This window comes from Dama dama, chromosome 24 (assembly GCF_033118175.1).
Source record: "Dama dama isolate Ldn47 chromosome 24, ASM3311817v1, whole genome shotgun sequence".
NCBI classification, from domain to species: Eukaryota; Metazoa; Chordata; class Mammalia; order Artiodactyla; family Cervidae; genus Dama; species Dama dama.
Genome location: NC_083704.1, coordinates 54,688,317 through 54,715,439, shown reverse-complemented (window position 1 = coordinate 54,715,439; position 27,123 = coordinate 54,688,317). Strand labels below are relative to the sequence as shown.

Here is a 27,123-nt window from a genome sequence, read left to right as displayed (position 1 = left end):
ACTGCCACTGCCCCAAGCCCTAGGTCTGGTGGCTCACTGGAGGGTGGCTGGCCTGGCAGCCCAGAGAGGTGAGGGGACACCAAGGAGCCACCGCAGAGCAGAGGCGCTCCGGTCAGAGCCAGGCACACACGCACGGCTGGGCGGGGGGCCTGAGCTGAGCCCCTCTGGCCTGCTGTGCTGCCCAGCTCAGAGGACCTTGTCCCCGGGAGACCTCCTGGCCCACATTTCCTCATTAAGCAGGCTGTGCAGAGGGGAAGGCAGAACTGTCACTGGCCAGGAGGATAAATGTTCCTGACAGTGCCTTTCAGCGGCCTCTGGGCTGGGCCAGAGGAAGTGCTGATTCTGCCCAAATAGAAGAGTCTCAGTTACATGCTGACTCGGGGTGAGCGGTCTGGATTCTCGGCTCAGCCTCTTGTGAGAGGTTGGCTTGTCATCTTCCTGGACTCTGGAGCTTCTGCCCCTTGGTGGTCATGGCCTCTGCCCCCATCGTCCATGTCCTGCTGTCTCCATGTCCTGCCCCACCGTCTCCTCCTGGGCCAGGGCCACCCTTGCTTCCACGGGATCTGTGGGTTCCATGAGCTTGATGGCAAAGCTGCTGGGCGTTCTGGTCCTGTGCTCCTGACAGCACTCCAGAGGTTGCCCAGCTTCTCTGACTCATTTCTCCTCAGGGCTCTGCTGCTTAAAGCTGCTATCCCTAGAGGGCCCAGGGCTGCTCCTGGGGAAGTGTGGATGGGCAGCCATCATGCCACTTCCGTGGTTCCCACCATGAGACCACGCCACCGTCATCCATCAGAGGTGCCAGCTGGCAGCCTGGGACATCCTCAGCTCCCTGTCCCCCTGAGCATCCTCCGTGGCCCAAGCCCTGTGGCTCTGCCTTCTCGCTGGCTAGACTCCGGCCTCATCTCTCCATCCCGGTAGCCACGGCCCTGCTCCAGTCCTTTGTCCTCTCTCCCTGCAGACAATGATCAGGGCGCTCTCATGGCTCTGCCTGCTTTCTGTCTTGCCAGAGGCTGATGGGAAGGGACTGTGCTTGGGGTGTTCCCCTCCCCCGCCTCTCCCACCAGCACTGTTGCCTGTCCTTGGTGAGACTCTTAACCAGGCCCTGGGCCATCTCTGGTGTTGTCTCAGCGAATGGCCGCTTGGCTCTTGGAGCAGTTTTGTGTTTCCCCGTGTGTTCTTGGTAAGAGGCTCTTGGTTTCTCAGCAGGTGGCCCAGACACATCCCTCCCTGGGAGGGAGGTGGCAGGAGGAGGTGGAGAAGAGAGCCTTCTCCAGGACCAAGGGTTAGGTCTGCCTTAGCAGTCTCTCCCCATCAAGCTGCCTCTATGCACAACATGAAACAGAGGGACCCCTGTCAGCATGCGTGCTGGGTACCTGGCGGGGACGGACAAACACCCTCCAGGCCTCTTAGACCTGCTATGGCTCCAGCCACCTGTTTGGGCTGCCAGGGTGGGGACCATCCCCAACATCTCTGAGCCATAAAAACTTTTCCCCCTTTCTCCAGAGGGAGTCCAGAGCACACAATGGAGGAGGCACTGGAAAGCTAGATCCCTTTTCCCTTTGAAATTTCCTCCAAAAACTAACCATAGTGGTAACTTAGTGAGTCATTTCATAATTAAGAGTTGTTGATTCCAAATTTTTTTTACCTATTTATCTTTTTGAAAGATAATAGTACCCTCTGGCTTAATTTTTAATTGGCTTTTGGTTCAAAATAGAGTTTGTGAAGAAATTAGTGCAATTGGAATAGTTACAGTAATGCCGCCAGTTTCTTATTTTGTTATAATTGCCAAAATAGCAGGCATGGCCTTGAGAAGTCAAGCCTCCCTGCACGCCCCCCCCCCCCCCCCCCCCGCCCCTGGCAGAGGGCCTGGCGCCTGTGATGTGTGGGAGGGGCTGGGGGCTGATCTGCCTCTGGGAATAGATCTCAGGGAGCCTTGTTTTCTCCATGCGGAATGGGAGCCTCAGCGCTCTCTCTTAGGTTTCTGTGAGAACCAGTGAAATGCCACACCTCAGAATCTTGTGCAAGGTCCAGCACACAGGCAGCCCTTCAGCCAGGAGGTTGGAACCAGAGTGTCCGAAAAGGAAGTCTCTGCAGGGACAAGAAAGTCCCTACCAGCCCTGACTGCCTGGGTGTGAATTGAGCCTGTGGCCAGCGCAAGCCCCTCGTTTCATCAGGTTCGGCCCCCGGGAACAAACACACTTGTTGTTGCAGCATGAGCAGAGGGCAGCCCAACCGTGAAGGCACACCTTGGGGCTCTCAGCGGGGATTCCTCTTATTGGAGGCGGAGGCCGCAGTCAGGAGAGGAACAGCAGCCCAGTGATGGCCCTGCCTGTGGCCCAGGGTGCCAGTCTTGGGCTTTTATTTTTTTAACCTCTGGGTATCCTTGTCTCAGGAATTCTCATCCGCTGTCCCTGGTCTGGCAGTAGGACTGGGGATACGTTGGGCTAGGCAGCCAGCCCAGTGTCACTGTAACCAGGTGGACACCTCGGCCAGCAATACATGCAGAGACTATGTTCGGCGGGGTCATTCAGGCACACTGTGGGGAGGAGGCCCAGCTTCCAGGGCAGCCGTGCTGGGCTCTCTTGGCCCACGAGGCACAGCAGCTAGTGATTCTGGAAGGCAGGAGGTCTCACATGCCTGCCAGGGGGCCCCTACCAACTCTCTGACAATTCATGTCCCCTGTCTCGCCCTGAACTCACCTAGCTCCATCCGAAGGGAAGCGCACGAGATGGCGATTGCCCTTGGGGGCTGCTACCTTTCTGCCCCCAGAAAGGCACTGGACAGAGGGAGGCAAAGCCGACATGGTCATCAGAGCCTCCCATTGTCCATCTGCAGGTCCCAGATCATCCCCAGCTCACTTGTCAAAGGGGGTAGGAAAAGAGCAAGCAGGCAGCTCCTCAAAGCTGGGGCTGGGTGATGGAGAGTATGACAGAACACGCAAGGGGATGAATGAATGAGGGGTAAACCCTAAATGGGGAGAGGGAATGAATGAACAGGGAATGAAGGGGTGGGGGTGGAGTGGGGGCAAGTGAGGGGCAGAAATGCAAGCAGCATAGACAGAGGGGTCAGGGCCGCAGCTCCCAGCTGCCTTCCCACCCCCAGGCACGGCCTGCCTCCCACCCCATCCTCACCCTCCAGAAGACTTGAGCCTTGGCCAGGTCTCCCCCTGGCTCTCCCTCTAATGGTCCTTATGCCCTATACCCTTCTCCCCCCACCCCCAAGGGGCTGGGGAAGGGCCTCCAGCTGCCAGGTCATGTGTTTATTTTTAGCTCTTCCCTCACATGCCTCCGCCTCCTCCCCTGCTGCCTGCTATAGCAGAGCCAGGAGCAAGAGGGCCAACTGGGCGCTCCTTCTGCAGCCTGGCTGCTTCCGAGAGGAGTAACTGTGGGAAGGAACAAGGCCCCAGGGAGCCTGTGACCACAGTTGACTCGCTCTGCTGAGGGCTGGGCCTCTGGGCTCAGGTCAGCAGGCTGCTGCAGGGGCTGGCTCTGAGCTCTTGGCATGAGGTCTGTCGCCTCCGTCCCCGCCACCCTTCCCAGGTGGCCTTGCTTCATTCAGACTGTTCCTTCTGGGGCTGGGGCTGCCGGCCAGAGGTGGAGGTCAGAGGTCTTCCAAACCACCAAGGTGAGCGAGGCAGATGACCAAGCTTCGAGAGGCCTAACCTGAATGGCCATATGCATGGGCCCAAGGGAGAGCCAGGGCAGTGTTACCTTGGGCCAGCCCCCTATCCAGGCCCAGATCCTCACCCCATCGTGCTGATCCTGGGGCTATGGAAGGGACTGTTTGCTCATTTCTAGAACTTCCTCTGGGTCTCTGCCGACACCCCTCCCACTTCTCTAGGGTCTTTTTGCCACCTCACAGTCCTCTCCAACATGGAGGGATTCCCAAGGTGACCCAAGGTGATGCTGGCTCAGCCCACCCAGCAGTCTCCTTAGGCACCAAGTGAGCCCAGCCAGGGGCCAGCACCCATGACCTTGTAGGAGTTTGTATGGGGGACACACAGAGCATCCGATAAGGTCCCAGGGAGTCAGCAGTGGTGCTGGAACCAGGCCCTGTAAGGAGCAGGGTGAGGACATGCGGGACCTCTGAAGGGTTCCCCTCCATTGCTGAGCCCCTCTGCTCAGGACCTAGGTATGGAATTCAGCCTCCAAGCAGAGTTGGAGCTCTAGTCTCAGGGAAGCAGTCTCAATGCCCCGAGTCCCAAGCCTGTGGAGCAGACCTATCCCTCAGTCAACACCCAGGCCCTGCCACCTGCCTGGCCTGGCCTCCTGCCAGGGCCCAGGGCAGAACCATTGATACAGCACCCACCATGGTGGCCTGCAGGTGCCAGGCCAAGGGCAGACATCTTGGAGGTGTCATACTTCCAGGCTTCTGTTGGGTAGACTCAGGGATGTCGTGGGCCCAGGGGTGGTATGTGAGGTAAGGGTACTAAGGATTCTGGCCCTCTGGGCTGGTGAGGGCTGAGGGCTTTCTCGTGGCCCTGTCCCTGGCTCTCTGACCTTGTGGTTCTGTGTCCTCTGGTTCCCCTGACGCCCCATCCTGATGGTCAAGCTGCTGGCAGGAGCCCAAGAGTCTGGGCACCCTCATGTGTAAGAACAGGATAGTAGAGGTGCCGAGGCTCTGTACCCTGGGGCGAGAACAGGCACTAGGGTGCCTGTTACTCTCATTCCCCACCCAAGTCCCGCCAAGGAGGAGCTCTGACTCTGGAGGAGGCCCCTGGAAGACATCCCCTGCCCGCCACTGAGCTGCTACAGAAATCACCTGCTCAAGAGGTGCTCAGACCCTTCCCTGTGCAGATGGTGGCACCTGGGGGGGTTCGACTTGGCTGCTGGGGTTCTGGAAACTCCACCATTGATGTCCATGTCATACTCAGAACGACCCCTTTGGGCTCTGGCTTCCATGAAGACCATGTACCAGCCCATGTGTTCGTCTTAGCCACGGCTGTGTCTCTGGCCCCCAGCACTAAGACTGACACAAAGGGAGTAGTCTTGAAAGTGAGGGGCTGATGGTAGAGGAGGATCCCAGCCCAGCCCTCAGAGCCAGCGCACAGTCCCCGTCAGAAGAGCCCAGAGTCCGGGGAGCAGGAGGAGGCTTTTGCATGGAGGTCTTTGTTGGTCTAAGACAAGGTGACTTGGGTTGAGGTGTGAGCAAAGGGGATTGCTCGGCCCCACCCTAAACCACCAAGCAAGACTTCCCCTAGACAGCCTCCCCTGGCCCCGAGAGCCGGTCCCCTCCCAGCACAGCACGCACTTGGAAATGGAGAAGGATGGTGTCTGAGGCCTGAGAATTAGGAGGCTGGGGAGGGGCAGTGCATCTGGGAGGTGCTCCCAGCCTGATGTCCTTCCTGAAAGGGCACGCTCACCTGGGGGACTCTGCTCTGCTCCCGGGGCTGTTCACACCCTGGGGAGAGGCCCCAGCCCCCCTCGTCCTGAGACCCTGTGCTGCTTTTGTAGCCTCCTCTCTCATACAGGTCCTCCTTTTCAGCCTAGTGGAAAGCTCCCTCTGGGGTAAGGAAGGGACCCTTCCTTGGGGTTTGTCTTTTGAACTCTGTGCATGAGCATCTAAAGGCCCTCTGTCATTTGGGACCAACAGACCCATCCGTCTTTGGCTCCTCATGTCTGTAGTGTCATGCTCCGGGAGACTTTCTCCTCCTCGTGTTTATAGGAATAGTCACGGAAGTCATCTTTAAGTACTCCAGTGTCTTTGTGATTTTCATCAAAACCCTCCTCTCTCATTTCCTTACAGAAAACCGAGTGGCTTTGTCTGAACTGCCAAACTAAGCGGCTTCTGGAGGGCAGCCTGGGAGAGCCGACACCCCTGCCGCTGCCTGCTTCACAGCAGCCCCCCTCGGGGGCCCCTCACCGAACAGCTGGAACAGCCCCTCCAAAACAGAAAGGGCCACAGGGGCCGGGCCAGCCATCAGGCCCCCCGCCTGCCAAGGCCACCCCCCAGCCCACCAAGGCCACCCCCCCGCCCACCAAGGCCACCCCCCTGCCCACCAAGGCCAGTCCCCAGGCCAAGCCCGCCAGGGCTTCTGAACCCAGCAGGACCCCGAGCAGCGCCCAGGAAAAGAAGACAGGAGTCCCAGCTAAAGCCGAGCCTGTGCCGAAGCCCCCTCCAGAGACCACCCTGCCCCCTGGGACTCCTAAGGCAAAGGCTGGGGTGCGGAGGACTGAACCCAGCACCCCCACCACCAAGGCTGTTCCAGAAGCCCCCAAGGGTGGGGAGACGGAGGTCAGTCATCCTTCCCAGGGATCCTGGCTTTCAGGCAGGGGAGTGTGGAGAAGGGTTTAGCTCCCCGCGGGACTGGGATGTGGACCTGGGATGGCCCTTTGGGCCACAGAGGATAGCAGAGCCACCTTGCTGAGGCATGGTGGGCCTGGAGCCTCTGGGTTCTAGGCTGATCCTGTGTTTGACACCTTTTTAGATGTTTTGTTGCATCTTTCCTACCATTAGATCTAGTAACACTTCTCTTTGAGACCCTAGGGATGCTTGGGGTTTGACATGGAACCTGTGAGTTATGCAAGCCCAGAACAATGGAGTGGGTGGTGGGCCCTGATTCCCCCGAGAGTGGAGGCACCCCCTCCCTAGGGCCCCGGGGGTTGACAGAGAGGCTGGGGCTCCCCCAGGAGCCATCTGCCATCAGCAGTCAGCATCTGCTTCTTGCCCGCTGTAGGAGCCAGGGGGCAAGCCTTACTCTCAGGACCTGTCTCGGAGCCCACAGAGCCTCAGCGACACAGGTTATTCCTCTGACGGCATTTCCAGCTCGCAGAGCGAGATCACCGGTGTCGTGCGCCAGGAGGTGGAGCAGCTGGACAGCGCGGGGGTGACGGGGCCCCGCCCGCCCAGCCCCTCGGAGCTCCACAAGGTGGGGAGCAGCATGCGGCCTTCGCTGGAGGCCCAGGGCCCAGCCCCCAGTGGCGAGCGGAGCAGGCCGCCGAGCGGCAGTGCCAAGGAGCAGAAGCGGCGGCCCCACTCTTTGTCCATCATGCCTGAGGCGTTCAACTCTGACGAGGAGCTGGAGGAGATCTTAGAGGAGGAAGAAGACTCCGCGGAGTGGGGGCGCCAGGGGGAGCAGCAGGATGCAGCGGAGTCCTCTGATGACTTCGGGAGCCAGCTGAGGCACGACTATGTGGAGGACAGCAGCGAGGGTGGCCTGTCCCCTCTCCCGCCCCAGCCCCCAGCCCGGGCGGCAGACCTGACCGACGAGGAGTTCATGCGGCGGCAGATCCTGGAGATGAGCGCCGAGGAAGACAACCTGGAGGAGGACGAGGCCGCCCCCACCGGGCCCGGCCCGGCCAAACATGTCTCCCAAAAGGGTGGGCCCCGGCCCCGGCCCCGGCCCGAGCCCAGCCAAGAGCCAGGAGCGCTGCCCAAGAGGCGCCTGCCCCACAACGCCACCACGGGCTATGAGGAGCTGCTGTCCGAGGGAGGCCCCGTGGAGGATGTGGACGGCGCTGCTGGGGCCCTGCAGGGCGGGCTCCGCCGCTTCAAGACCATTGAGCTCAATAGCACAGGCAGCTACGGCCATGAGCTGGACATGGGCCCAGGTCCCGACCCCAGTCTGGACCGGGAGCCCGAGCTGGAGATGGAGAGCCTGACGGGCTCACCCGAGGACCGCTCCCGCGGGGAGCACTCATCCACGCTGCCAGCCTCCACGCCCAGCTACACATCGGGCACCTCACCCACCTCCCTGTCCTCTCTGGAGGAGGACAGTGACAGCAGCCCCAGCCGCCGGCAACGGCTGGAGGAGGCCAAGCAGCAGCGCAAGGCCCGGCACCGCTCACACGGGCCCCTGCTGCCCACCATCGAGGACTCCTCGGAGGAGGAGGAGCTGCGGGAGGAGGAGGAGCTGCTGAGGGAGCAGGAGAAGATGCGGGAGGTGGAGCAGCAGCGTATCCGCAGCACGGCCCGCAAGACCCGGCGGGACAAGGAGGAGCTGCGGGCCCAGCGGCGGCGCGAGCGCTCCAAGACCCCCCCCAGCAACCTATCACCCATCGAGGACGCCTCGCCCACGGAGGAGCTGAGGCAGGCGGCTGAGATGGAGGAGCTCCACCGCTCCTCCTGCTCCGAGTACTCGCCCTCACCTTCCCTCGACTCAGAGGCCGAGGCCCCGGAGGGGGGCCCTGGCCGGCTCTACAAGTCGGGTAGTGAGTACAACCTGCCCACCTTCATGTCCCTCTACTCTCCCACCGAGACCCCCTCGGGCAGCACCACGACCCCCAGCTCCGGCCGGCCCCTCAAGAGCGCTGAGGAGGCCTACGAGGAGATGATGCGGAAGGCCGAGCTGCTCCAGCGGCAACAGGGCCAGGCGGCAGGGGGCCGTGGGCCCCACGGTGGTCCCTCTCAGCCCGCAGCTCCCCGGGCCCAGGGTTCCTTTGAATACCAGGACACCCCAGACCGTGACTATGGCGGGGTTGCTCAGCCGGTCGCGGAGGGCACGCCAGCCGGCCTGGGAGCAGCCGTGTACCAGGAGATCCTCCAGACGTCCCAGAGCATCGCCCGCATGCACCAGGCCTCCTCGCGGGACCTGGCCTTTGCTGAGGACAAGAAGAAAGAGAAACAGTTTCTGAACGCCGAGAGTGCGTACATGGACCCAATGAAACAGAATGGCGGCCCACTCACCCCTGGTACCAGTCCCACCCAGCTTGCTGCCCCCGTGTCTTTCGCCACCTCCACCACCTCAGACAGCAGCGGGGGCCGAGTCATCCCTGATGTCCGTGTGACTCAGCATTTTGCAAAGGAGCCTCAGGACCCCGTCAAGCTGCACAGTGCTCCTGCCTCCCCCAGCTCCACCTCCAAGGAAGTAGGCATAGGCTTTGCCCAGGGCCCCGGGGCCTCGGCCTCCACGGCTGCAACCCCTGGTCCGGCTGGCCTGCCACGAGGGTACATGGCTCCGACCTCCCCAGCAGCCTCTGAGCGTAGCCCTTCACCCTCTTTTGCTGGCCATGGCTATGGACAGAGCCCGGCCACTGCAAACTATGGGTCTCAAACTGAGGAGCTACCCCAGGCCCCCCGTGGCCCAGCTGTCAGTGGGCGGGCTACCAGAGAGAAGCCCCTGGGCGTGAGTGAGGGTGAGAGTGGCCCCCCACAGACCTCCCGGGGATATCCCTATTTTGCGGGCTCCAGCCCCCCTCTCTCTCCATCTTCTCCCTCAGAGAGTCCCACATTCTCCCCTGGCAAGCTGGGCCCAAGGGCCACCGCGGAGTTCTCTACACAGACGCCAAGCCCGACCCCTGCCTCAGACACGCCACGGAGCCCTGGCGCCCCTGCGCCGACACCCACGGTGGCTCAGGGCACACAAACGCCCCACCGACCCAGCACGCCTCGCCTGGTATGGCAGCAGTCCTCTCAGGATGGCCCGTTCATGGTTATCACCCTGGCATCAGATGCCTCCAGCCAGACCAAGATGGTCCATGCCAGTGCCTCCACTTCCCCAGTGTGCTCACCTGTTGACACCCAGCCCACCACCCACAGCTACAGCCAGACAACACCTCCAAGTGGGGCTCAGCCCCCTGAGCTGCCTGGGCCCCCTGGCTTTCCACGGGCACCCAGCGCTGGTGCAGATGGGCCCCTGGCAGTGTATGGCTGGGGCGCCCTGCCTGCCGAGAACATCTCCTTGTGCCGGATCTCCTCCGTCCCTGGAACGTCTAGGGTTGAGCCCGGCCCCAGGCCCCCGGGCAGTGCCGTGGTAGACCTTCGCACCGCCGTCAAGCCCACACCCATCATCCTCACTGACCAGGGCATGGACCTGACCTCTCTGGCCGTGGAAGCAAGGAAGTATGGCCTGGCTCTGGATCCAATCCCGGGACGCCAGTCAACCGCTGTGCAGCCTCTAGTGATCAACCTCAATGCCCAGGAGCAGACACATGCCTTCCTCAGCACCGCCACCACCGTGAGCATCACCATGGCCTCCTCTGTGCTCATGGCTCAGCAGAAGCAGCCTGTGGTCTATGGAGACCCCTTCCAGAGCCGGCTTGACTTTGGCCAGGGTGCGGGGAGCCCAGTGTGCTTGGCCCAGGTCAAGCAGGTAGAGCAGGCCGTCCAGACTGCGCCATATCGTGGTGGGCCTCGGGGAAGACCCCGGGAGACTAAGTTTGCCAGGTATAACCTGTCCAACCAGGTAGCACCTTTGGCCAGAAGGGACGTTTTGATCACTCAGGTGAGCCCGGCGCAGAGTGTTGGCCTCAAGTCGGGCCCAGTGCCAGAGCCCGGTACTGAACCCCATCGGGCCGCCCCTACAGAGCTGCGGTCGCACGCCCTGCCAGGCGCCAGGAAGCCACACACGGTGGTGGTGCAGGTGGGCGAAGGTGCAGCAGGCACCGTGAGCACCCTGCTCCCAGAGGAGCCGGCAGGGGCCCTGGACCTCACGGGCATGAGGCCTGAGAGTCAGCTGGCATGCTGTGACATGGTCTACAAGTTCCCCTTTGGCAGCAGCTGCACAGGCAGCTTCCGTGCCGCCCCAAGCGCACCTGAGAGGAGTGTGGCAGAAGTTGCCCCACCTGGCCAAAGCAGCGGCCCCTTCTACAGTCCCCGGGACCCAGAACCTCCCGAGCCCCCCACCTACCGGGCACAGGTGGTCGGGGGACCCGGCCCCCACGAGGAGCAGAGGCCCTACCCACAGGGCCTCCCCGGCAGGCTGTATTCCTCTATGTCTGACACCAATCTGGCTGAGGCCGGCCTCAACTACCATGCCCACAGGTTTGGGCAGCTCTTCCAGGGCCCAGGGCGAGACTCGGCCATGGACCTCAGCTCCCTGAAGCACTCCTACAGCCTGGGCTTTGCAGACGGCCGCTACCTCGGGCAGGGCTTGCAGTACAGTTCATTCACTGACCTGCGTCACCCCACAGACCTTTTGACTCACCCGCTTCCCATGCGGCGGTACAGCTCAGTGTCAAACATCTACTCAGACCACAGGTATGGCCCACGGGGAGACACAGCTGGCTTCCAGGAGGCCAGCCTGGCCCAGTACAGCGCCACCACAGCCCGTGAGATAAGCCGTATGTGCGCGGCCCTCAACTCCATGGACCAGTACGGAGGGCGGCACGGCAGCGGTGGTGGGGGCACCGACCTCATGCAGTATCAGCCCCAGCCCGGGCTCAGTGCCCCGCAGGGCCTGGCTCCCCTGAGACCTGGCCTCCTTGGGAACCCCACCTTCCCGGAGGGCCAGGGGAGTCCTGGAAACCTGGCCCAGTACCGGCCTACAGCCGGCCAGGCCGCAGCAGTCAGACAGCTGCTGCCATCCACAGCCACTGTGCGGGCAGCCGATGGCATGATCTACTCGACCATCAACACTCCAATTGCTGCAACACTGCCCATCACCACGCAGCCTGCCTCAGTCCTGCGGCCCATGGTGCGTAGTGGCATGTACAGGCCTTACCCACCCGGTGGAGTCGCAGCCGTGCCACTTGCCAGCCTGACGCGCCTGCCTGTGATTGCCCCTCGCGTCCCTCTCGGGCCCACGGGGCTGTACCGATACCCTGTACCAAGTAGATTCCCCGCCCCTGCCAGTGTTCCACCCTCTGAGGGTCCCGTCTACCTGGGGAAGCCGGCTGCTGCCAAGGCCCCAGGGACTGGGGGGCCCCCCAGGCCAGAGCTGCCTGCTGGGGCTGCTCGGGAAGAACCCCTTTCCACAGCACCCCCTGCTGCTGCCAAAGAGGCGGGAGCAGCCCCAGCCCTGGGGACGGGCCAGAAGCCGCTAGGAGAGGCCACTCCCGGGGGTGGCAGCGGGCCCCTGGGCCGGCCGGGGCTGGAGAGGGAGGATGCCTTGCCGGAGGAGAGGCAGCGGAAACAGCAGGAGCAGCTGCTGCAGCTGGAGCGAGAGCGGGTGGAGCTGGAAAAGCTGCGGCAGCTGCGGCTGCAGGAGGAGCTGGAACGGGAACGTGTGGAGCTGCAGCGGCACCGTGAAGAGGAGCAGCTGCTGGTGCAGCGGGAGCTGCAGGAGCTGCAGACCCTCAAGCATCACGTGCTGCAGCAGCAGCAGGAGGAGCGGCAGGCGCAGTTTGCCCTGCAGCGGGAGCAGCTGGCCCAACAGCGCCTGCAGCTAGAGCAGATCCAGCAGCTGCAGCAGCAGCTGCAGCAGCAGCTGGAGGAACAGAAGCAGCGGCAGAAGCCACCCTTCCCGGTGGCCTGTGAGGCACCTAGCAGAGGGCCGCCCCCAGCCGCCCCAGAGCTGGCCCAGAACGGCCAGTACTGGCCACCCCTGACCCATGCGGCCTTCATCGCTGTGCCCGAGGGGTCCGGGCAGCCGCGTGAGCCCATACCACACCGTGGTCTCCCCAGCTCTGCCTCGGACATGTCGCTGCAGACGGAGGAGCCGTGGGAGGCGGGCCGCAGCGGCGGCCTCAAGAAGCGGCACTCCATGCCACGCCTGCGGGACGCATGCGAGCCGGAGTCGGCGCCCGAGCCCTGCGGGGTCAGGAGAATCGCGGACAGCAGCGTGCAGACAGATGACGAAGATGGAGAGGGCCGCTACCTCCTGACCCGACGGCGCCGGGCACGGCGGAGCGCTGACTGCAGCGTGCAGACTGACGACGAGGACAGCGCCGAGTGGGAGCAGCCCGTGCGCCGCCGCCGGTCCCGTCTCTCCCGTCACTCAGACTCCGGCTCTGATAGCAAGCACGATGTGACGGCCTCCTCCTCCGCTGCTGCCCCCGCCGCAAGGGCCACCAGCAGTGTGGGCATCCAGACCATCAGTGACTGCTCCGTGCAGACGGAGCCTGACCAGCTACCCCGAGTCTCTCCAGCCATCCACATCACGGCTGTCACCGACCCCAAGGTGGAGATCGTCAGGTACATATCAGCGCCCGAGAAGACTGGGCGCGGTGAGAGCCTGGCTTGCCAGACAGAGCCGGAGGGGCAAGCCCAGGGCGTGGCCGGGCCACAGCTCATGGGGCCGACCGCCATCAGTCCCTACCTGCCTGGCATCCAGATCGTCACCCCAGGTCCCCTGGGCAGATTCGAAAAAAAGAAGCCGGATCCCCTGGAAATTGGATACCAGGCCCACCTGCCCCCGGAGTCCCTCTCTCAGCTCGTGAGCCGCCAGCCTCCCAAGTCTCCCCAGGTCCTCTACTCACCAGTCTCCCCCCTGTCCCCACACCGGCTCCTGGACACCTCCTTTGCTTCCAGTGAGAGGCTGAACAAGGCTCACGTGAGTCCCCAGAAGCACTTCACAGCTGACAGCGCTTTCCGCCAGCAGACGCTGCCGCGCCCCATGAAGACCCTGCAGCGCTCCCTGTCTGACCCTAAGCCCCTCAGCCCCACCGCCGAGGAGTCTGCCAAAGAGAGGTTCCCCCTCTACCAGCACCAGGGGGGACTGGGTAGCCAGGTATGGGCACCGGGGCTGGGCCAGGGTGGGACAGGGGTCTCGGCCTAGCCTGGGGGGCCCCACAGGGAGGGGCGTCTCCTGGGGTGGGAGTGGAGTCACCTCCAGCTCCAGAGGCCCAGAGCTAGAAGTCGAGAGTCGGAGGCACATTGGGTGCATATCTGGTGGAGCCCACAGCCCAGCAAGGTGATCCTGGGCAAGACACACTCACATTTGGGCCCCTGCGGCCATTCAGACCCTGCTGGAAACTTCAGCCCCTCCCTAGAGCTGCCTCTTCACGGCCCACAGCTGGCCTAGGCTCTGCCACCTCCTTCTTCCAGCCTCCCCAGCTCTCCCATCCGGCCTGTGCCCCTCCAAGTCCAAACCTCTTCTCTGGATGTTTCCTGGGAAAATGAGTAACATGGACCTGGCTGAGCTGCTCCCCATTCCCCAGCTCCAGCCTGGCTCCCCTTGCCCCACACAAAGCCCCAGCCCCCTGGACTACCCTTCAGGGCCCATCCCCGTAGGCTGCAGTATCCTCTCCACGTCATCTTGTCCCATGCCCCCATCCCACCTTCAGTGAATCTGTTCACACACCTGTCTGCTCCCCTAGATAGCGGCTCCTTGTCTGTGACTTTAGTTGCCAGTGTTGTTCTGGAACTGTGAGAGAGGGCCTGGTGTGTTGGGAAGATGGGAATGGCTAGGGCCTGACACCAAGGACTTTGAATGCCAGGCCAGGAGGGGAGGGCTTTTCTGAAAGGCCCTTGAAGCTTCTGGATGTTTCAGGCAGGTGAGACAGGACGAGATGAGTATCTTAGGAAGCTTCCTGGGCAGAATGTGGGCAGGTGGACTGAAGGAAGTGCCTGCACAGTGGCCCTGGGGAGAGCCTGCAGGAGCCAGAGGCGTTGTGAGGTATACTGACCGGTTTTCTGGGTAGGAGGCAGAGAGGGGAGAGGCGAGGCCTCGAGGGGTGGGGTTGTGGAGGAGAGCCCTGGGGTATGCAGCCCAGAGGGGTGGGGGTGCAATACGGAGTCAGTGCTGGCAGGGAGGGCAGGTCAGACAGGCGGGGGTTCCTGCCTCCACACTAGGGTCAGCGCAGAGGTCCCATGCACTGGGCGCACTCCCATGAGCACTCATGGCATGTGATCAGAATGACAAGCGATGGACAACAGCGTGAGGAGTTCAAAGAGGGAAATTTATTCCATTCCCTCAAAGGCCACCCTTCCTCTTGAGGTTTAGGGACACATTAGCATTTCCTTTAGGACAGGTGTTGAAAGCAGGTAGGAGGTCTTTGTGTAGTTGCTTGGCAAGATAAGCCGTAAGAAGTCCAGTGTCAGTCCCCAGTGTATTTGGGGGATTTGGGTGGTCCATAAAACCCAGAGGCCAGGGAGCTGGAGACAGTGGGAGGGCAAAGCTTCTGGCAGTGTGCACTGTGAGGCAACATAGAATGAGCAGGTGAGCAGGGCCCCACGGAGTGCACATTTGGGAGCCTCGACCAGGAAGCCAAGGAGCCAGAGATACTGCTGCAGAGGCCCTCGAGGGGTCTGGCAGCCTCAGAGCGCGGGGGCTGACAGGGATGTGGAGGAACTGGGGCCAGGTGGAGAGTATGGCCTGGCAGATGGTGGTACAAGGCTGCAGGGGGAGGAGACTGTGAACAGGCAGCTGAACTGCCTTTCACTTGAGAGAGGAGGAGGGCAGGAGGCAGAAAAGACTCAGAGGCTGAAGCCCCTGACCTCCAGTCAGCGCGCACCCCTGGCCACGATCCTCTAGGGAATCCGGTGGGCCCAGGACCCTCTCCACTCCTGTCCATGGGCCCCCACTGCCCTTGGCCCCTGCCAGCTGCTCAGACCCACATCCAGAGCCAAACCCGTACTCTCCTGCCCTCAGTACAATCAGTGGGAGGCAGAAGGTGATAAGCCCGCTGGAGACGAGCAGGGGTTCTCAGAGCCACTGGGGGCCAGGCCAGTACTGGGCATCAGCCAGAGGGGCCTCTGCTCCTTCCTCCCCTCCCACCGCCCTGAGCTCTGGGAAGGAGAAGGTCCATAAGACAATCACAGGCCCTCCTTCCAAGGCCACTGGGTGGGCAGGGCAGGCCTTGAGGTTGCCTGGAGAACCAGGGCGCTGACCCCGGCCAGGCCAGGGCTCTTCTACCCCGTGCCCCAGCAAGCCACCCACACCTTGGGTCTCAGTGCTGCCCGCCCTTCCCTCTGTCTCAGGTGTCGGCGCTGCCGCCCAACGGCCTGGTCCGCAAGGTGAAGCGGACACTGCCCAGCCCCCCTCCAGAGGAGGCTCACCTGCCCCTGGCTGGCCAGGCTCCTCCCCCGCAGCTGTATGCAGCCAGCCTGCTGCAGCGCGGGCTGGTGGGGCCCGCCACTGTCCCCGCCACCAAGGCCAGCCTGCTCCGGGAGCTGGACCGGGACCTACGGCTGGTGGAACATGAGTCCACCAAGCTGCGCAAGAAGCAGGCGGAGCTGGATGAGGAGGAGAAGGAGATCGACGCCAAGCTCAAGTACCTGGAGCTGGGCATCACCCAGCGCAAAGAGTCTCTGGCCAAAGACCGGGGTGGCCGGGACTACCCACCCTTGCGTGGTCTCAGCGAGCATCGCGACTACCTGTCTGACAGTGAGCTCAACCAGCTGCGGCTCCAGGGCTGCGCCACCCCGGCTGGCCAGTACGCGGAGTTCCCCGTCACTGCCGCTGCTGCCGCCACCCCTGCCACTCCCTCCGGCTCCGCTGCTTTCCAGCCGCCCCGGTTCCCACCTCCAGCGCCACTGTACCCTGCAGGCAGCGCTGGGCCAACTCAGAACGGATTCGCAGCCCACCAGCCACCCCCCTACCCCGGTCCCAGCACATACCCAACACCTGCTTTTCCTCCTGGCACCAGTTACCCCGCTGAGCCTGGCCTGCCCAGCCAGCAAGTGTTCCGTCCCCCGGGCCATTATACAGCCCAGACGCCCCTGCCAACCACACAGACCACCCTTTTCCCAGCCCCGGCTGACAGCCGTGCCCCCCACCAGAAGCCACGCCAGACATCACTGGCCGACTTGGAGCAGAAAGTGCCCACTAACTACGAGGTGATCGCCAGCCCTGTTGTGGCCATGTCCTCAACCCCATCGGAAACCAGCTACAGCGGCCCTGGCCCCGCCGCCAGCAGCAGCTACGAACAGGGCAAGGCTCCCGAGCTGCCACGGGCCAGTGACCGCGGTGGTGTGAGCCTGAGCCCAGCCCCCATCTACTCCTCCGACTCACACTACACCAGCCTGGAGCAGACTGTCCCCCGGAACTACGTGATGATCGACGACATCAGTGAACTGACCAAGGACAGCACCTCCTCCACCGCCTCCGAAAGCCAGCGACTGGAGCCCCTGGGGCCGAGCAGCAGTGGGCGTCCAGCGAAAGAGCCAGGAGAACCAGGGGTCCTTGAGGGATCCGCACTGCCCTGCTGCTATACCCGAGGGGAGGAAGAATCCGAGGAAGACTCTTACGAGCCCCGTGGTAAGAGCGGCCACCACCGGGGTGTGGAGAGCAACGGCCGACCAGCCAGCACACACTATTACGGCGACAGTGACTACAGACACAGCACTCGAGCAGACAAGTATAGTCCAGGCCCTGCGGGGCCCAAGCACCCCTCCAAGAGCCTGGCCCCGGCTGCCATCCCCTCAAAGCGCAGCAAGCACCGGAAGCCGGGCATGGAGCAAAAGATCTCCAAGTTCTCACCTATCGAAGAGGCCAAGGATGTGGAGTCAGACCTGGCTTCCTACCCCTCCTCTGCAGTCAGCAGCAGCCTGGCCTCTCGAGGCAGGAAGTTCCAGGATGAAATCACCTACGGGCTCAAGAAGAATGTGTATGAGCAGCAGCGGTATTACGGGGTGTCCAGTCGGGACCCAGCAGAGGAGGATGACCGCGTGTATGGTGGGAGCAGCAGGTCCCGGGGGGCACCCGCATACAGTGGGGAGAAGCTGTCCAGTCATGACTTCGGGGGCCGGGCCAAGGGATACGAGCGGGAACGGGAGACTGTGGAGCGACTTCAAAAAGCGGGCTCCAAGCCCTCATCTCTGAGCATGGCCCACGGCCGGACCCGGCCCCCCATGCGTAGCCAGGCCTCTGAAGAGGAGAGCCCTGTCAGCCCCTTGGGGCGGCCCCGCCCTGCTGGGGGCCCCCTTCCCCCCGGGGACACCTGCCCACCATTTTGCTCCAGCCACTCCATGCCCGACGTCCAGGAGCACGTCAAGGAGGGACCGCGGTCCCACTCATATAAGCGTGACGAGGGCTACATCCTGGATGATTCCCACTGTGTAGTTTCCGACAGCGAAGGTAATGGCAGCTGGGGGTGATGTCTGCGGCTGCTTGGCACCTGGGGGGCCTTGCCTGCCCACGGGGCCCTGAGCCCTGAGGTGTCCTGGCGGGGCCAGGCCTGGTGCCTCACCCAGTGGGCCCTGCTGCTGGCTGCCCTTCCTCCTGCTCCGCCCGCACCCTGGCCCCAGCGGTGGGAGGGGGGGCTGGGGACCTGGCGTTAACGCTTGTGGCTGTGGCGCCCACTCTCTGTTTTCCTTGCATGGCTTCAGCTGGGCCAACCCCCTGCGGCCAGCCCGGGGGTTGACCGTGTTCTGTTTTTGGTCTCTGAAGCGTATCACCTGGGCCAGGAGGAGACAGACTGGTTTGATAAGCCCCGGGATGCCCGCTCTGACCGGTTCAGGCACCACGGGGGCCACGCAGTCTCCTCCTCCTCCCAGAAGCGAGGCCCTGCCAGGCACGGCTACCACGACTACGATGAGCCCCCCGAGGAGGGCCTGTGGCCACATGATGAGGGTGGCCCTGGCCGCCACGCCTCAGCCAAGGAACACCGACACCACGGTGACCATGGGCGGCACTCGGGCCGCCACGCCGGCGAGGAGCCGGGCCGGCGTGCTACCAAACCACACGTTCGGGACGTGGGTCGCCATGAGGCCCGGCCTCACCCGCAGGCCAGCCCTGCCCCGGCCGTGCAGAAGAAAGGTCAGCCTGGGTACCCCAGCTCCGCTGAATACTCACAGCCATCCCGTGCTCCGTCAGCGTACCATCATTCTTCCGAAAGCAAGAAGGGCTCCCGGCAGGCCCACCCCGGGCCCGCGGCACTGCAGCCAAAGCTGGAATCCCAACCGCAGCCACAAGGCCGGCAGGCAGCCCCAGGGCCACAGCCATCCCAGCCGCCGCCGTCCAGGCAGACGCCCTCGGCAACAGCGTCGCGCCAGCCGCAGACACAGCCGCAGCCACAGCAAGGTCTCGGGCTGCAGCCTCCGCAGCAGGCCCCATCGCAGGCTCGGCTGCAGCAGCAGGGCCAGCCAGCTGCCCGGGGTCCGGCCCCTGCTGCCAGCCAGCCAGCAGGGAAGCCTCAACCAGGGACCCTGACAGCCACAGGCCCCCAGCCATCAGGACCAGTAAGTAGGGTTCTGGCACGCGGATTCCCTGCAGGGTGGATGCTGGGACCGTGGCTTGGATGGGCCCTGGGTTTCAGGCTAGGCAGAGCGGATGGGCAGTAGCTCAGCTGTGTTCTGTGTTCTGCAGCCACGGACAGAGCAGGCGAACAGCTCTAAAGGGACCGCCAAAGCGCCCCAACAGGGGAGGCCTCCTCAGGCCCAGCCGCCGCCAGGACCTGGCCCTGCAGGTGAGCCTGGCTTTGGGCACCCTTGTCTATGACCCAGAATACCTCCCCTTTTCCTATGCTGACTGGCACCCCGAGCTTCCCCACACTGCGCGCCATCACTGCTTCCCGAGAAGTGCCCAGTGCAGCGCTGCAGGCCTCCCCAGCAGATATGAGCCTGGGGTTAGAATTAGCCAATGGGTCACCAGCACGGGGGACTTAGGGCCCAGGCAGCTCTGCATGGAGCTCCTGGGGGGCGCTGGTGAGCACTGTGCCACGACCTAGCTCCTTATTTTCCATCCCCCCTCCTCCCTCTTCTTCTCTGCCTTTCCCTTCCTTGCTCCTTCTTTATCATCCTCAACTTCCTTTTTCTGCTTCTTCACACCCCTTTTCTTCCCATTCTTACCTTCCTCTCTTGATTCCTCCATCCTCCTCCTCACCTTCCATTGCACAGGGCGCCTTTGTTGCCCTTACTCGCCTGCTCAGACTCGGAAGAGCCGGTCCAGGCACGGCTCATGATGCTGGCTCCTGTCCCCCTAGGCGTGAAGACTGGAGCCAAGCCTGGAGGGACCCCAGGGGCTCCTGCCGGCCAGCCCGGTGCTGAAGGGGAGAGCGTGCTCTCCAAGATCCTCCCCGGTGGGGCCGCGGAGCAGGCCGGCAAGCTGACGGAAGGTAAGCAGTGCCTACAGCTGGGTCCGTGGTGGGTGTTGCTCACAGGCCCTACCATGGCAGAGTTTGGGTCTGGGGAATGGTTCCAAGTTGGGTCACCCAGGCACGGGCCAGCCTGAGGGCGCACCTGCTGCTGCCTAGTTATCCTCAGGGCAGTCCCTGCCCCTCAGGCTGAGCTTGGCTTTGGTGCACCAAATGGCCTTGACTAGGAGGGAGCCTTGCCCACTTTCCTGACACCTCTTTCCTTTCTCCTGTGTCACAGCTGTGTCTGCTTTTGGCAAAAAATTCTCCTCCTTCTGGTGACCATGCCCTGCAGGGTGAGTATGAGCCTCCTGTACCCAGCTTCCCCTGGTAAAGGCCTGAGGCACTTGGTGTTGGGGGGGTCTTCTGGGAGGAGCATGGTCTTCAGCAGCGGCTGATGTGGTCAGAGCTGCAGTGAGTGTAGGAGGAGGAAGGGGAGGAGGGGCCCTGTGCAGAGGGCCCAAGGTGGGGCCTATACAGTAGAGGTCCCCAGCAAAGGGAAGCCAGGGCCAGCTTCTCTGTGTCCTTTTCCAGCACCCCCAGCCCCTGACAGGGCTCTGAAAGCTACACGTTGACATTAGGTTGTAGGGGGCTCCCCAGGGGTGCAGCTCCTCCCAGCCCTCCCTTCTGTATACTCCACAGGCTCTTGAAGAAATGAAGGGAGATGATATCATTGCTGTGGAAAAATCTCTGGAGCCAGAGGCCTGGGCGCAGCTCTGGACTCTGCGTATAACAGTGAGTGTCAGGACCAGGCTGGGCTGGGTGGAGGAGGAGGTGAAGGGCCCAGGCCGCCGACCCAGCTTCTGCAAGTGTGAACTAAGAGGGGCCTGGGGGAGCTTCCTTCAGCTGGGACAGGCCCAGCAGCTACCTGGAGGCAGAGACAACTGAGCTGGCTGAGATGACTCAGGTGGTAACCTCAGGGAAGGGCCGGGCAGAACCCACTGTGCCCCACAACTGGGGCTCCACACACTGGGTGCTGATTCCAAAGCCCCGTCTCTGAGGCCTAGTGCTGGTCACTTTGCTCCAGACGTTCAGATGAAGCCGGAATCCCCAGACCCTGTTGAGTTAGCAGTCCTCAGAGTGACGTCAAAATAAAATTGACCTCACCGTTGCAAGAGGGACATGAAGAATGAGTGGAGAGGTGGATGGGAAAGGGACAGAGAGTCAGGGGAGGACCCTCAGACAGGAGTCTCAGCTCCAGACCAGGTCAGCCCAGGAAGAGAGCAGAAGGGCCTCGGGAGGGGGGCCCTGGCTCTCGCTGGGCTGTGGTGATCAAAGCAGGATCAGACACCTGGGCCTAGAGCCTTCTCTGGCCCTGGCCTTGCCTCTGGGCAGGGAGCAGGAAGTGGTACCTCCTGCAGGATGGCAGGGAGGGTAGGCTGCCTGTCTGCGCTGCTCTGCGCACAACCGGGGACCACCTCCTCACATTCTGTAGCCTTGGGGTCCTCTTCCTACCCCTCCTTTGCCACTTCTGCTGCTGAGAGTATGGAGGTGTGGTGCTTCTCACGGTGGGCAGGCATGTGTGTGGCAGGGCCAGGCGCTCAACAGTCAAATCACAAGGGAGCCCTGGGACCCTCTGGGGCCTTTGCCCAGGCCTGGCCTGCTTGTAGGAAGGAGTGAGATCGAAAGAGCCACCTGTCTCTGGAGGACCAGTGGGGAGACTGGAAATGTCCAGTTCCCATCTATTTATTCATTTATTCAGTAAGTGTTTGTCAAGTACAAGTGGGTGCTATACCCTGTTCTGAAGAGTGCTGAGGATCCAGCAGAGAACAGGACTGGGTCCCTGCCCTCTGAAGCTGGCAGCCCGTTAAGAGGGGCAGAGAAGAAATAAGTTAAAAAAAAAAAAAAAAGATGAGAAGGTAATTTCTGGGATATCCCTGGAGGTCCAGTGGTTAAGACTCTGCACTTCCAATGCAGGGGGTGTGTGTTTGATCCCTGGTCAAGGAACTAAGATCTCACATGCCACACAGCATGGCCAAAAATATTAAATAAAATGAAATTGAGTCCTTAAGTAAAAAGAAAATATTTTAAAAAATGAGAAGCATATGAATCTATTTAAAAAGTCTTAAAAAAAAATAAAAGGAATTTCTGAAGGTTTTAAGTGTTCCCAAGCCAGTGAGGCAGATATGGCGCAGAGGGGTCTGCTCTGGAGAAGGTGGTCAGTGACAGGTAAGGCTCAAGCGGGGAGAAGAGGCTGCTGTGGATTGTGCCCGGGTGAGGGAATGGCACCTGCAGAGCCTCCAATGAGACAGATAGACTTCAGGGACAGACAGAAGGCCAGCACAGCCAGAGCCATAGAGGAGGGGAGAGATGTCCAAGGGTGTAGTTGGAGGAGCCAGCTGGGCTGGGCTTTGCAGGCCAAAGTGGTGAGCCCAGAATTCTTTCTAAGGATACTAGTCACAGCACAGCACTCCAGCGTTCATCCCGCCTTCACCCCCAGGGCAGCGGACTCCCTGCCTCCTTCCCGCTCCACCACATGTTTTCTCTGAGTTTCCCTGGAACAGAGGTGAAATGGGAAGTTGTGCTGAAAGGAGGGGAGGTAGGGGCAGCTCGGGACCAGGCCCATGGCAGGATCCGCCTTGGGTGTAGGGCTAGGGCTGTGTCACTGGGGAGTGAAAGGAGCCACCGGCGTGGCTTCATCCCACGTTCCGCCCTGTAATGCTCACGGGCCATTGAGGCCACTCACTGTGGACTTCAAGGAGTCTCCCTCAAGGTCTGGCATCCGGCTGATCGGGCCAAGCGGTCAGCGCTGCTGTGAGTGTCCGTCTCCTGATGTCTTTGGTGGAGATTTCGGAAGTGGGCTGGGAGAGGCTCGTTATTTTAAACAAAACCCCATCTCCCTCATTCTTTTTTTTTTAATTAAAAAAAATAAGTTTATTTCTTTCAAGGTTTACAAATAACAAAGGTACACCTTGTATTTAAAATTGCCATTATAGATGAGAGCGTGCATGGACAGTCATTTTTGTTTGAGTAATTTTTTATGTAATAGGTTTTAAAATGTGGTGAAGGAGGGATCTGGCAGAGATGAATGTGCCAAGCAAAACCACAACTGTGTATCTTTTAAAGCACATCATGGCTTTAAGTACCGTGTTGCTAAGGATTCTCATGAAGTGCTATAGACTGTACATCAATCAGAGTATTATTTCTTCAGTGTAATTGTTTTCAGAGCCACATTTTGTTGCTTATTTGCTAGTACTAATCAGTCAAAGGGCACCATTCTTTTTTTGGAAACCAAAGCTGTCTCAGAAATGGCCGATTTAATTTTACAGTAACAAAACAGACAGCACAACACAGACTCTCTCAATACAGATAAACTCACACATACTGGAGATTATATATAATAGACATATATAAAGCAACTTGTGTTAAAGAAATGTCCCTTCCTGGCCAACCGGATTCTTCTTTCTTCCTGACCTTCTCTTTATGACCTCAAACCTGCCCCGGCACCCATCTCCTCCGCCTCAGCGGGGCTGGGATCCCGTGGGTGTGGAGGAGCCAGGCCATCAGCCTGTGGCGGACAGCTGGAAGGAGGGCGGGCGGGAGGCAGCTGTCCATGGTGCTTGACCAAATTTTTCTATCTTTCCTTTTTCCTTCTCTCCTTCCTCCTTTTCTCCTCCAAGCATCTACAACCTGACAAACCTTCGGCCCAAAGACTCACAAGAGGTGGGACGTGGCTATCGGGCCTCAGTTGAGGACAGGATGTTTTCTAATAGCAGCTGCCAGGGTGAAGCATCTGCTGGTCACGTGGGACCACCGGACCCGGGTACCCGTGACTGTCTTCCCAGAGACCCTGCTCTCCTCCGGGCGCCACCGTCAAGGCGCAGCCATCGGTGGGAGGGAGGAACGCTCTCTGGAGACCCTGCCACACGGCAGTCTTGCTGCTCTTCCCACAGCTGCCCTCCGCGGCCCGGCCGACCCGGCCTCCAATGCGTTATACACAGAGTTGGGGCGCACGCTGCCTGTTTTTGACGGACGCTGCCCTCCCTCCACCATGCCAGAAGTTTTTCCACAGCCTTGGAGAGGGGCTTTGACCGAGGGCTGGGGGCCCCGGGCTCCGTTTCCTTCACATTCCAGCTGGCCCAGATCCCTCCATGGCCACAGGGCCCTGCCCCCCTCACCCTGTCCTCTGGGTGACTCCAGAGCAGGCGTCCACGTGGCTCGCGTGGGATTGGGAAGAACTTTACAAACATTAGGACCTAACACTGTCTCATCGCTGAAATCAGAGGCCATAGCACCGAAAAGCAGCATGGGCGCCGGCTGAGGCTTCTCCCAGCCTGTGGGCGGCCGTGTGCTAGCACGCCTGCCGCCATCTTCAAAGCCATTCCCCCCAGTCATCGTGAGCATCCCAGCGGCCCCGCCATTGTCTCGACCAGCCGGCTCCTCATTCGTACACCTGGGGATTTCTTTTGATTTCAAGAACAGCCTTAATCATTTCAGTTTGATTTAAGTGTATACCTCATAAACATTGTTCTTTCGTTTCTCCCCCCACCCCTCCTTTCTCTCTTCCTTCTCTCGGCTCGCCTCCTTGCCTCTCCCCTCCACCACCACCTTGTGACTGATGGTTTGGTTTCCTCTTTGCTCTGCCCCTGCTCAGCACAGGGAGAATGTTGACTAAGAAGCAATAGTGGGCAGCAGGCCACCAAGAGCACAAGCCCAGGGCGGGGTCTAGGGAGGCCCCTCAGCCCGCCTCTGTTTACTGTGGAACTCCAGTCCTTCTTAAGCCATCAACAGTGGACGTGCTCAGAGCAGAGGGGCCAGGGCTTCTGCCAGCTAAGTGAGAGAAGGGCCCAGAGGCCTGCGCTGGGGTGGGTGGCGCTGTCCAATCCACCCCAGTGGACTGGGCAGCGCTCCTTCCCGAGGCCCTTCCGTCTGGGGCCTCCTTTCATCTTGGGCACAGCTGCAAGTCTCATCTCTAACGTTCTATGCAATGAAATATAAACCCTCAAAGACAACTGTTAATATTTATTAAATTCCGTGTTATGTATAAGGAGTTAATTGCGAAGATGCAATTGAGAAACTGGATAGATCAGCTCATATCCAACCCCTCGCTCCCTTCCCTCTCCCCTGCTCCCACCGTGTGCGTGAAGTTCTCAGTCTGTGGCATGTTCGACCTGTGGCAGGACTCACTGCTGCCAGACGAGTCACCGCCGGTCCTGCAGCGGAGCATGCACAGCTCGCAGCCTCTTTGCACGATCTCATCCATTTTAAATGCTCGACCCTCTTGCTTGGAGTTCTTTTTGTCTCAGACCCCCTCCTTCAGGAGTGCTTCTAGCTGACTTCTGCACGAGCTAGTGAGGACAGCCGGAATTGCTGCCTGAGCATGCCAGGCTGTGGGCCCGGCAGTATAAGACCCCACACACCCTGCGGGTTTCTCTGACCAAGACGTCTCTGGGGAGACACGTGGTGGGAGCCCACACAGGATGTGTGCACATGAACATTTGGAAGGTTGGCTGTGGGATTTCCATCTGTAAGTTGCCCCCTGCCCTTACCCTGGTCCTGGGCCAGAGACATCTGGCCACCCCTTCCCAGCGGGGCAGTGTTCAAGGGCAGAGCTGGGCTGCCTTTGCAGACAGAGAGACAGAAGCCAAGAGTGGGGCCTGTCTGTGTCCTAGGACCCCAGCTCCTGACTGCGCCTGCTCTGTGTCTCTCCTCTGGCTTGTAAGCTCCAAGGTCTGTGAGCCGGGAGATCTAGGCTGGGACTGGAGGCCAGAGGGTGCTCAGGAAAGGCTGGACCTTTGCATTTGTGGCGTGGACAGCTGACAGAGTCACTTTGCATCAGAGTGGGTGTTCCCATAGACAGTGGCTTCAAGCAGAGTTTTTTGGGAAGCATCTCAATAACAAAACTTCCAGAAGGTTCTGTGGTGACACTCTCTGCATCTGTTCCCAGGACCTAAACACCCACCAGCCCTCATCTCTGGAGCCTCAGCATGCCACTGCTCATGACTGAGCCAAGCGTGCAGCAGGCACCCGACCCCTCCAGGCCTGGCCTTCCTCCAGAGCTTGCACCATGCATTTCTCAGGGGTCCGCATTTCTTCTTCTTTCCAATAAGGTCTACACACCCTTTCAGAGAGGGATCCTGGCCCACCTCTGGCAGCTGTGGATGAGATAGGAGGCTGTTACCCGCTTTGTTGGGCCCAGGCTGTGCCCTCCTGGATTTGGGCTTCATCCATCCAACGGGACACCTGCCTCATTGCAGACAGCAGGCCTGGGCTATGTGAGGCCATCTGTTTGAGGGCTGAGGGAGGCCATCATCTGGCCCCTCTGACCACCCAGGGCCGGGTTTTTGTGAGATGTGCCTAGTGGCTGGATACGTATGTGAGGGACTAATGCAGTGAGCCTCCCCACAGAAGGCCAAGGGACAGGATCAGAAGCAGGGAACAGGCAGGGAGATGACAGCAGGCCAGCCTCCATCAAGGCTAGTTTCAGGCTCTCACACATTGACTTTTCAGCAAATCTCCTTTCTGTTCAAGCTCTCTGAGTTGAACATTTCTGACATCTGCCATTCCCCACCCCACAACGTATCCACAGGACACATCTGTACCATCACCCCCTGTGAAGGTGGCTGGAGCAGGCCTCTGGGCCACAGGTGTGCTGGCCCTTGTGTAGATACAGCTGTGACTCGGGGACCAGAGGCTGAGGGACCAGCGTTCGATGCCTTGGGTGCTGGGGAGCACCAGGCACATCTCCACACAGGCACGGGGATGTCTCTGGGAAGCAGTCCAGGCCTTCTCTATACCCTCCCCCAACCCAGTGTCATGAGTAAGGGCACTGCCTCCTCTGTCTACCTGAGGGCCCAACGCATTCACAGCGACAACCCCTGCCCCACCATCGCTTAGTCCTTGGGAAGTCCTTAGTCCTTGGCTGTGGTCTCAGGGCCCATGGTGAGAGGGCAGCAGTGGCAGCAACCATGTCCTGTCTTCTGGAGCCTGTGGGGAGTTTTCCAGGCCGATCCTTTGCCATGGCAACAAGGCCCTGGCCTCTTGGCCCTTCCCTTGCCCTGGTGCCCCCTCCCCCCATTCTGTAAATATTTGTCATCGTGGACTCCAACAGGGTCAGAGGGACAGGCCTGATCAACTGAAACGCCTCAGAGATACCATTTCTGTCTCCCTGGGTACCAGCAGCCCTGTTGCCATGTGCACTGGGGTGGCGCGGGAGAGCCGTGGAAGTCGTGAGATTATCGTGTGTGTGCATGTGAACAAGCGTGTGAGTGTGTGTGTGCGTGTCTGCCTCATTCGGCCTCTGGGAGCCAACAAGCCCATCCTCTCTTAGAGCAGTGCCCTGGAGAGCAGTGGCCGCCCCACGCCTTTCCTCTGCTAGCTTCCATGTCTTGTTTTGGCTCCCCCCACACACTCCTTCCCTGCCTCCCTTCTTTCCTCTCTTCCCTTCTTTCCTTCTCTCCTTCTTTCTTTGAGGGGGGAAGAGTGCTGTACAAAGTCAAACAAACAAGTTTACAGTTGTAAGTGCAATGACCCGAGTCCTCCACGTGACCTTGTGAACCGTGTGCCGTCC

The 27,123-nt window shown here is 60.9% G+C and overlaps 1 protein-coding gene across 1 annotated transcript in view; it reads left to right on the top strand.

Annotated features, from left to right (window-relative positions):
• Positions 1-23,304, top strand: part of BSN (bassoon presynaptic cytomatrix protein) — a 75,073-nt gene extending 51,769 nt beyond the window's left edge. Inside the window, exons 4-12 of the mRNA XM_061129205.1 lie at positions 5,746-6,234; positions 6,677-13,327; positions 15,520-17,617; positions 17,930-18,720; positions 18,848-18,947; positions 19,464-19,595; positions 19,855-19,909; positions 20,256-20,348; positions 23,234-23,304. Coding sequence (XP_060985188.1) covers positions 5,746-6,234; positions 6,677-13,327; positions 15,520-17,617; positions 17,930-18,720; positions 18,848-18,947; positions 19,464-19,595; positions 19,855-19,895 — 10,302 coding nt within the window. The 3' untranslated portion in view covers positions 19,896-19,909; positions 20,256-20,348; positions 23,234-23,304. The remainder of the gene's footprint in view (positions 1-5,745; positions 6,235-6,676; positions 13,328-15,519; positions 17,618-17,929; positions 18,721-18,847; positions 18,948-19,463; positions 19,596-19,854; positions 19,910-20,255; positions 20,349-23,233) is intronic.
• The last annotated feature ends 3,819 nt before the right edge of the window (positions 23,305-27,123 follow it).